Source organism: Battus philenor, unplaced genomic scaffold (assembly GCF_028537555.1).
Source record: "Battus philenor isolate CCGP_79_NKW_IND1 unplaced genomic scaffold, ilBatPhil1.0.hap1 SCAF_24, whole genome shotgun sequence".
NCBI lineage: Eukaryota > Metazoa > Arthropoda > Insecta > Lepidoptera > Papilionidae > Battus > Battus philenor.
In genome coordinates, this window is record NW_027181687.1 from 11735609 (window position 1) to 11747005 (window position 11397).

The window sequence follows — 11397 nt, forward strand, 5'->3', positions numbered from 1 at the left end:
AATAGACCTATACATTGCATTGCGTCTATGGGCTGAAATAAAGACGAATTTTAATTCCAATCGGAATGAAATTATACTATGACCGATTTATATATTTAGTTATTAAAACTATATGTATATGAATAAGTTTGTCTTTAGAAAATTTAAATTCTTTTAACATTGATTTCTAGTCACTTCTCGAGATCGCTGTATATATACGTCATGTCGCTGTGGAGTCTTCTTTATTAATGACGATTCTACCGCGCGATGCCCCTTTTATACATTCACGAACATCTAGCGCCATCTACCGACACCGGCTGAAACTAAAGAGCTCCGACATATTTATAAATATATACATAAACACAAGTTTAGAAATAATTGTGAACACAATATATTTATTTCATAACATGATATGATTATATTAGAAGAAAATTATTTTCAAACTTCATATTAAAGTTAATTATTTATCCCTTCAGACTTTGTACGGCAAGAAGTTATTATGCAGTCAAATTGTAAAATAGTTTCAAACTGATCACTTTATACAGTATGTAGAAGGCTTTTGCGGACAAATGAAGTATAAATTCACTATTTTAAAACTTTTACACCTAAAACTAATCATTCCGTATATAACTTAACCCTTGGCACAGTTTCTATGTTTTCGCTCACAATGCCATTGCCGAAATCTGACCACAGCTTGCAGCACATCCTTAGCCAGGATTTCAGGAAGCTCTAGGGCAAGGAAGTGACCCCCTGTCTCCAGGATGGTCTCATGCAGAAGGTTATGGAACTTGTATCTGAACATCCACGGCGGAGTATATGCTATCTCGTATTTTGCTTGCAGGATACACGTTGGAACAGGTGACGGGATGCTGTGAACATAAAAATTGCGTTGTTAATTTGGTCAATGGTTTTTGTTATAAAAGATTTATAGCGTGGGATGAAAATCTAAATAAATAATTTTTTAATGGAATCAGGCGTTACCTTGCGGAAGTCCGTCCTAAGTAAGAAAAGGACCAATATTTAGCCACTTCCGCACATGCAGTGGTAGTCGTGCAACAAAGTGCCCGCCAGCCCGTTGATAAATGCGAATGCACTCTGTGTTTGGCACTAATCGGTGTAACATAACTCCTGAGAATGCCCCGTGGAGGGGTGAAACACGTGTTGAGTGATTTGACGGTGGTGGTTGTGTAATTCGCATTGTTTGCCGCATACGCATTTATCAGCGGGCTGGCGGGCGGTGCAGTTTGTTACACGACTACCACTGCATGTGCGGATGTGGCTAAATATTGGTCCTTTTCTTACTAAATATATAAAATTAAACATTAAAAAAAATATGCGAATAATAAAGAGACAAAAATCAAAACTTATTTAATTAAAAATATAAATTATTGTCATGAAAATTCAAAATCATTTTACATAATTTGTTAATGATGTCAAAGTAGAAATCCGTTACATTGCAAACAATCATTTAATAAAAAAGGCTTACGTCTCCCCAAAGATGCTAATATGACCTTCGCTGCTCACAACCAGAGGCTTTATAACATTAGCTATATCGTTTGTTCACCTAGTGCCCCAACGCCCATCACTTGCACTTTAAAGACTTCCTTAATTATTTATTTTAATCTTACCTATCTATATCGAGACTTAAATATCTCGGTCCAAAGGACTCAGCGTATATCCTTCCAGCGGTTCCGATGGAGTTGGAGATCCAGTACATCATCAGATTGTCGATCAGTGTCTCCGGTGTGAAGTGAAGAAGTAGTCCTCCGTCGGCTCGCAGCCGATAATAAAACCGCGTCCCAACTGATATCTTTTCGAAGTAATACGCGAGCAAACCCGCGGGAGAGTCGGTTAGTGCTGTATCTAAACAAAACAGAAATAATTAATTTACTCGATGTTATAAGAGGAACCAGGATCGATGTAGCTCGAAGAATTGCTCGTTAGGCGTTCACGAGATGGTTGATGCATCGTGGTCACGCTTCTTACTATGTAGACCGATAACATAATTAAAATCCAATCATTGAGGCGATATTGGAAAGCCTGTGACATCCAGTAAGCATCTATCGGAATGAATGTGATGTGGTGAAATGAGACAAACGGATGCTATTGAGAAAATCCTAATTTATTGTTCACACAACCACTATACAAAGGTGTGTATAAAAGGCGTGTGCGCTGATGTGCAGCCGAACTCAGAGTGCGGTGAGACGCGGCTTACGTCAATGCGCTAGGGCGCGCATGCTGCCGCCGCGGACAGGACAGTCCGACGTAGTGGGACTGTCCGCCAAAAATTAAAGAATTTTCTCTATTCTAGTATCGATATTAGTTTCATTCATGATCGGAGCAGCGCATAGGTCTACGATAGTGGTCAACGTCCTCTTTTATGATGAATTACATTTATCAACATCAACATAATGCCAATTGTAACACTTCCACAACTGGATATAATCTTATCATATATACTTCCAACAGGTTCGATTGGAAGCGGCTAACATCTAGCCACTTTCGACAGAGGTAAGTTACCACACGATATGAAAGATATATCAAGGTGGTGTATTTACACATACGCAAAGAGTATTTACAACACAAAGATGATATGTAATATATATCAAGGTGGTGTATTTACACATACGCAAAGAGTATTTACAACACAAAGATGATATGTAATATATATCAAGGTGGTGTATTTACACATACGCAAAGAGTATTTACAACACAAAGATGATATGTAATATATATCAAGGTGGTGTATTTACACATACGCAAAGAGTATTTACAACACAAAGATGATATGTAATATATATCAAGGTGGTGTATTTACACATACGCAAAGAGTATTTACAACACAAAGATGATATGTAATATATATCAAGGTGGTGTATTTACACATACGCAAAGAGTATTTACAACACAAAGATGATATGTAATATATATCATGGTGGTGTATTTACACATACGCAAAGAGTATTTACAACACAAAGATGATATGTAATATATATCATAGTGGTGTATTTACACATACGCAAAGAGTATTTACAACACAAAGATGATATGTAATATATATCATGGTGGTGTATTTACACATACGCAAAGAGTATTTACAACACAAAGATGATATGTAATATATATCATAGTGGTGTATTTACACATACGCAAAGAGTATTTACAACACAAAGATGATATGTAATATATATCATGGTGGTGTATTTACACATACGCAAAGAGTATTTACAACACAAAGATGATATGTAATATATATCATGGTGGTGTATTTACACATACGCAAAGAGTATTTACAACACAAAGATGATATGTAATATATATCATGGTGGTGTATTTACACATACGCAAAGAGTATTTACAACACAAAGATGATATGTAATATATATCATAGTGGTGTATTTACACATACGCAAAGAGTATTTACAACACAAAGATGATATGTAATATATATCATGGTGGTGTATTTACACATACGCAAAGAGTATTTACAACACAAAGATGATATGTAATATATATCATAGTGGTGTATTTACACATACGCAAAGAGTATTTACAACACAAAGATGATATGTAATATATATCATGGTGGTGTATTTACACATACGCAAAGAGTATTTACAACACAAAGATGATATGTAATATATATCATGGTGGTGTATTTACACATACGCAAATAGTATTTACAATACAAAGATGATATGTAATATATATCATGGTGGTGTATTTACACATACGCAAAGAGTATTTACAACACAAAGATGATATGTAATATATATCATAGTGGTGTATTTACACATACGCAAAGAGTATTTACAACACAAAGATGATATGTAATATATATCATGGTGGTGTATTTACACATACGCAAAGAGTATTTACAACACAAAGATGATATGTAATATATATCATGGTGGTGTATTTACACATACGCAAAGAGTATTTACAACAAAAAGGTGGCGTCCGAATTCAAATCGACGTTCGAATTTGAATTCTCACGCGGGAAAATGAACGATAAGTAAGGGAAGGCAAGGCCTCACAAATTTGTATTCCAAAATTAATGAACGAATGAACGATACGTAAATGAAGCCAAGGCCTCACAAATTTGTATTCCAAAATTAATGAACGAATGAACGATACGTAAATGAAGCCAAGGCCTCACAAATTTGTACACCGAAATTAATAAAAATAATGATAGTTATTCGTTTATTTTTATCGACTTACAGCATAGATAAAATAAGATTCAATTACAACTCTTATCAATCTTAATTGTTAACATCATTTCGAATGGTTGGTGGTCGAAGAAGGTTGTATGCTCCTTACAAAGGTTTAAGTTATTACATGAGCGACTAACATAAATTTTATTCTCACCTACCTACGCTGATATGCCGAGAGTCGCCCAGAAACTAGACAGTTGTTCTTTTAAATGAAATTTAACAATATTCATTGACACAATGTTTAATTATATCTTAGATCTTTCTTTTCTTAGGATCCAAAGTATATTATTGAATAAATCTTATAATACCATTCTAGAGTTTGTTGTTTTTCTGAAATGTGTGGAACTACATACATTATAATGTTTAATGTTTACATTGTAATGGAAACATTAAACATTGCTAGATTTTATCCAAAGGAAAAAACTGTTGAGTTTCTAGCCGGCTGTCAACAGATCAGTGTTCCTAGCCAGTGATCGCTTACTGCTCATAATGTTATATATATAACATATCCCACATATACACATATATATATATATATATATATATATATATATATATATATATATATATATATATATATATATATATATATATATATATATATATGTGTGTGTGTATATGTGGGATTGTCAAAAAATAATGGCAGCGGTCCCAAACACAAGGCTTTTTACTCTTAGCAGCTTAACAATCTTTCCACTCTGTATTTCTCGTGACATTACATCGACTTGACAGTTAAATGTCAAGAAAACTAAAGATAATAAAACAAAATGGTAAAAATAATTTTATCTTCTATCCACACACACACACACACACACACGCACACACACACAAACATATATGTATACGCATATATACACATATATATATATATATATGTTATTTATGAAACAGACAGACCATAAAATACCTTGAGCGCTCAAGGTAACATGTGTGTTGAATAAACACTCACCTACTGTATCAGGCTTCGTCGCTTGTATGTAGAAATAACCAAATTCTCCTATAATTTTTTCCAAGTATGTTTTCAGAGGGTACATCCTGTCTTCTACGGGCTTGGAGACCACAAGAGAAGGTTTAAGAGCGCCTATTAATCTCAAGAACATAAGAATTGGAGACGCGTTCACCGGCATACTGGTGTGGTAGCCCAGAACTTCCTGTAAATAGAAGTATACGTGAATGATAATAAATTAAACCTGATAATTGTAATATTGTGCTACTGGAATGTATAGCCTTCCTGAAAGATCGCTACGAAGACCGGATCCTGCGACATGCCGTGACATTAACCATATAATGTAACCTTTTTTTATTAATTCTAATTTGTATTGCTAGTGTTTTTTTTTTTAATATTTATTTTTCGCTTTTACTAAACGCAGACAGTTGGGAGAGGGTTGCAGCTATTTGATACGGATCTTTCTTCTCCCTGCTGCGAGGCACGAGAGCGTTTTATAATTTTTTACAATTTTTCTTACACAATTTTCTCTTACGGGTAAATACAGCTAAAATTTATATATATTAACAATACAATTTGGAAGTTTTATGCAATTATATATAAGTTGGTACATTATTTTATTAAAAGTCGCTGCACAAGCGCTACAGACCGTTAAATGCTTTGAGATTTAGGACAATGTGCCGGGCAAACTCATCAAAAGATACTGCTGTAGATTTTTTCTTGAGAAGGTCCGGTAAGTTGAACGGAGGTATATAAAGGTTGTCACATAAGGTCACGTGGTTATGCCTTTTGGATACGAATCGGGAGCAGTGTCTGAGTAAGTGATCAAAAGTCTGTACTGTGGAGTCGTCACATGGGCAAGTCTCATTATCGATTATTTTAATACGGTGGAAATACTGCATGCAGTACCCGTGCCCGCTTAGTAGTTGTGTGAGATGGAAAGCTGTCTTGATGAGTTTTCGGAGTTTGTTTATGTCGGTGAGTTTCGAAAGGAGTTCTATGGTATGTCGACCCTTAGCCGAGCTCTCGTATCTAGGCTGCCAAATGCGGCTGTGTTCAGCGCGGATTGCGCTCTTCACGAAACCCATTGGGAAGTAGACATAAGCCGGTGTAGAGTGCATTGCGGCAGCGCTCTTTGCTGCCAAATCGGCTGCCTCATTACCGACGACGCCTGTGTGGCTTTTGACTCGGTCAACCTAGTGGCTCGTGGTCGTCTTTCGGTTGCAACAGGCATCAGCTACAAGAGCGATGTGCCGCACAGACACTTTAAACGAGCAATACTTCAAGCTATGTCTTGATCCTTCTGCGAATTTTCTAATTTCTGATTCCATTACCAGCGTATATACATTATCATTATTTCAGTAGAACGTCCACAGCTGGGCATAGACCTGCATTCATCGTATCCCAACAACCTTTACAAGATCGTTACTTTACCTTGTGACGTCTTACGACTTACGACTCCAATCCAGAACCCTTCTACGCTATTTCGCTTGCCCCAAGTCACTTCTACTTGTCAAGCTGCAATTGTAAATTGCATATATATATATATACATACATAGATATATACATATATTTATACATACATACGCCTCTATATATCTATATTATATCCCATGTAGATTTCTTTGGATCTATAAATGCGTGTGGTATTATGTAGGGCGCAGAAAACACTGCTGCCCATCATTCGTGTACTTCTTTGTGAGCAGTGAAAATTCTATATAATTAATGCACAAATTGTGAATTATTTAAGATTGTATCTAGCATCGAACCTGGTAGCTATGGGCTACCACGGAAGACGAAGATCACTCCAGGAATCCCAGGAGTAAGATATAAGAAAATTTCTTTCATAATGTTTCCTAAGAAATTATGTAAACTACTCAAAACAAAATAGGGCCCACCGCAACTTTGTCTCTAATCGTGTTTATAAATAACTCATATACTAATCATTGACAAAATGAAGCACTACCACTTCTAGCACACATGTTTATTAGTTCATAATGATGTTTTAAAAGTTAACTTTTTTTTTGATTTCAAGTGGGTAGACAAAAAAGTAAAGTGCTTAATTTATCCATTTCTTAAATTTTCAATCGTTTGTGTTCTCAGTCTTGCTTTAAGCGCAATACTTTGATCACACTTTGTTTAGCTGTGTTTTTTTTTCATTTCGGCATTATTCCCGATTACAATGCCAGGTTCTCGTCGTTATACGGATGTGGAAACTTCGACAAGGGCAGTTCTATTGAATAAATTTAATAATCATATATGCACATAAATTAAGGCGCAAAATGATGGTGGGCCCTATTTTGTTTTGAGTAGTATATTTATAATTTAAAATTTGGAAAATACGTTAAAACAAATTAATTTAGTATGACTTATATTATCAATGCCTTCTCACCTCGGGGAAGAATGTAGCCATGTTGCTGAGGACCACGCTTCCCCAATCAGCACCATGGACGTAGAACCTTTTGTGTCCAAGCCTGTGCATCAAGTTTCTCAACACTACCGCCATCTTGTCTACACCGAATCCTGGCCGAACTGCGCCCTGGAAAACAAAGAGTTGTACCGCTGGAGCCATTGGAACAATATCTATTATATACAGGATGTATTGTAAATCGTTGTAAAAACATTACACTAGTGAATGTATAACTTATTGCTGTCACTTCAAAAGGTTTCAGTAATGAAAACGTAAAGATGATGTAACAAAAAAACCATTTTCAAAATTTAGACTATAACATATTATAATAATTAATTGTTTACTATTCATTCATTTAAGAGTGTTTACATTATATAGGATGATTTAAAATTAATAATAAATGTTTTAAAGATTTTAATTACACACCACAATACATTTACCACTTTTAATATTTCACACCAGGGGTGTTAAATTCGCGGCTCGCTAAGTTAAAAATTTTTTCGTACCAGTCTTTATATAAGTATATATATATATATATGTTAATATATATGAAAAAACGTAAACAGTAATTTCACTTTAATATGTTTATTTTGACTCAAGTTAGCTTTCATCCTAAAATCTATAATTAATCATCCTGTATACGATGTCTTATAATAAATGACTTACATCAGAGAAGGCGAAACCAGGTAGGCTAGCCGCAATAACTTCAATCGCAAAATCCCGGTCCGGGTCGACTGCGGTGAGTATTGGTATAAACTCTTGAAAGTCCAGAAAACTGGACGGCCAGCCGTGAAGCATTAGTATTGGCACTATCTCCATTCCCTGAGGCACCTGTAAACATATTTATATATTTACAGATCACCAAAACGTTTACAAACTACTTAAATTAAAAGTAAAAATGTCTGAGTCCACATTGATGTCGTGTGAGAAAAAGACAGAGCTACGTGGAATTTCTACGCACTTCGTTGTTCTCAGTGGAGAGAGATAAGGATCTCTTACAAAATGCGACGTTGCCTTCAAAAATATAGGAAATATTGTTTTGAAACAGCTATGTAAGATCATTTTATATCACCGTCCTCATCGATGAGTTTAGTAGGCGATTCCAAACATCACCCGCCTGCTAACGAGATCCCTCCTTTATACTTCATAAGCATAATTGCTAAATGATATTTCAACAAGATGTACATTGTTCGTGAGATATAGATTTTATTTTTAAATTCAGATTTAGGTATAAGAGTATGAGATAATGTGAAGTTTTATTTTATTTAATTATTCGTTATTGATTCATTCACTTATTCATTTATTACTTTATTCATCCATCAATCTATCCAACCATACATTCATTCAATCATTCGTTTATTAATTAATCTACTTATTGATTAATCCATTCGTTCATTCATTCATCTATTGCTGCGTCCATCCATCCATCCATTAATTCACTCAACTATCCATCCTTTCATTCATGCATTCATTCATTCCTTTGTTAATTCGTTCGTTCTGGTTCAGGCCTACCCTCATCGTGTCTTCGCCTCGGCCGCAACAAGAGGTATGCTCTTCAGCCAATTCAGACGAGCAGTTCTTGAAGCTACGTGTGTAATCTTTAACTGTTCTTAGTTGGCAATTAACACGAGAGAAGGAACGTAATTAAAATATCTTTATTCATTCGCTCACTCTAATACGAGTGATATTTCAAAAGCGAATTCTTTTTTTAAAAAGAATAATTGATGCTGTAAGCTTTAATGGAAGTTGAATTTTTTGATTCTTTTTGTGGCTTATTCGGCACAGAAAGCTCCAAAGTATTGGTTTGGTGTTCCACTAGGGGCATGGAATATTGGCAATAGACTGGAGCATTTAATGAAATCAGGCGTTAGGCACTCTGTGTTTGGCACTAATCGGTGTAACATAACTCCTGAAGATGCCCCGTGGAGGGGTGAAACACGTGTTGAATGATTTGATGGTGGCGGTTGTATGATTCGCGTTGTTTGCCGCATGTGCATTTATCAGCGGGCTGGCGGGCGGTGCACTTTGTTGCACGACTACCACTGCATGTGCGGAAGTGGCTAAATATTGGTCTTTTTCTTAAATAGACTGGAGCATTTAGAACCTCTTTACATTTTTATTTGTTTTTTATACTTTTTTATATTTACAGTTTGTGTCGCGATGCAGTTTTGCTTATTCTTTTCTTCTGTCAGTCTATTATTACGTATTATTTATTTTTCTATTATATTTTTAATACTTTTTTAATTGGTTTTTGAACACGCTAAAGCAAGACTCGATTATTTCGTATTATCTAATTATATGAATTGTTATATGTGTTGGTTTATGAATCAAATTTTGTGATTAAGAATCACAAATGCCGAAAGATTTAGAGTTTTCGAAAGAACCAAATCATGATTTAATATTATCGGATTCTTACGCGTATAAATGTAGTATTAAAAATCATTGCAAACCTCAGGCCTGACCCTCATGAAGTGCACATCCAGACCCTGGATGTTAGTTCTGTACTGCGGGTACCTATTAATCTTCAGCAACCTTTCTTGAAACGGATACTGGTTCATCCAATACCAAATCCATCGATACGTCTCATTTGTGTTGAAGCCGTATTCTGATCCAGTACCCTCTAGGGGCGGAGTCAGTTGTCTAGTGTTAGAGAGACGAAATTTTAGATCGGCGATCATCTGAAATCATAATTATTAATGTTACAAGGTTGTTAAGACGTGGAAAATCATAGTAGTAGAAAGTTTCACTATAGTAATTGAAATAAAAAAATATATTTTAACGTACAAATTTTAATGCGTAATGTGAAAAAAATTCTGTTCTTTTTCGTTACAAGGTGATTAATACAAGTAGGAATTGATGGGCAGTTTTGTAAGAGTACATCACTAAGTCTTGTTTGATGGTCATTTTTTAATATCGATTTTTTGAAAATCTAAAGACTCGGTGTTTGGCACTAATCGGCTTAACAATGCTCCTGAGGATGCCTCGTGGAGGGGTGAAACACGTGTTGAGTGATTTAGCGGTGGTAGTGGTGTAGTTCGCATTGTTTGCCGCATGCGCATTTATCAGCGGGCTGGCGGGCGGTGCACTTTATTGCACGACTACTGCTACATAGCGGAAGTAGCTATATATTAGTGCTTTTCTTACTTAACGTAACGTCTAAGTAACGCTTGAATCTATTAGTATTTTAATTGCCTTAACAATTTTTGTGCAGTTAACAGATGGTCGATGGGGTCTTAAATTTATGGAACAGAGGTCACGGACTGGCTAGCCATGGCGTCCATGCCGCGTGCGCATTTACCAGCGGGCTGGGCAGCTTTATTGCACGGCTACTGCTATATAGCGGAAGTAGCTATATATTAGTCCTTTTCTTAATTAAAATACTGTAAAGAATCTTCGGTTTAAACTACTTACGTAATCATCAAATATGACCTCAAAGGGTCTGATGCTTGTATTCTGACGTGTCTTTAAATGGTCTGGCCCCCACCACTCGTCGAGGTCCAAGGGGGGCACTGGTGGTCGATTTAAGAATGGAGAAATTATGGAAAGCAGAATACCAAACAATGGCGTCATAGATTCCATCGGATGCATCTGTAAGATCAAAAATATATTCAATTGTGTTGGATATATACAGGGATTTGAATTGCGTTGATTCAAATAAATTGCATGTTTTTATTTTGGTTTTTGAAAATAGAACTAAAGATCTTATATATTAAAAAGCATAGCAATAAATGTAATATTTTTAATATTTTTTTTTAATTTGAATTTCGAATTGATTATTCATAGGTAAAACAAGACAAAGCGTTATAAAAAATTTAAAGTCAAATTCAAAAAATCTTTTTCAAGTAGAC

The 11397-nt window shown here is 35.3% G+C and overlaps 1 protein-coding gene across 1 annotated transcript; it reads right to left on the bottom strand.

Annotated features, from left to right (window-relative positions):
* Window positions 1-556: 556 nt before the first annotated feature.
* Window positions 557-10227, bottom strand: LOC137924724 (juvenile hormone epoxide hydrolase-like). Its single transcript, XM_068768142.1, has 6 exons — window positions 10000-10227; window positions 8216-8380; window positions 7532-7678; window positions 5137-5344; window positions 1608-1836; window positions 557-848 (listed from the first exon to the last, which is right to left on the bottom strand). The coding sequence occupies exons 1-6, from the start codon at window positions 10225-10227 to the stop codon at window positions 611-613; spliced, it is 1215 nt and encodes a 404-aa protein (XP_068624243.1). The 3' UTR covers window positions 557-610.
* Window positions 10228-11397: the final 1170 nt, after the last annotated feature.

Excerpts from the sequence above, each read along its gene's own strand:
- LOC137924724 (XM_068768142.1), bottom strand. The coding sequence starts at position 10,227 with ATGATCGCCGATCTAAAATTTCGTCTCTCTAACACTAGACAACTGACT. Across the intron at positions 7,679-8,215 it reads CTGGTTTCGCCTTCTCTGAT|GGCGCAGTTCGGCCAGGATT; the intron begins GTAAGTCATTTA and ends TTTGTTTTCCAG. Across the intron at positions 5,345-7,531 it reads TGGCTACATTCTTCCCCGAG|GAAGTTCTGGGCTACCACAC; the intron begins GTGAGAAGGCAT and ends TTCTATTTACAG.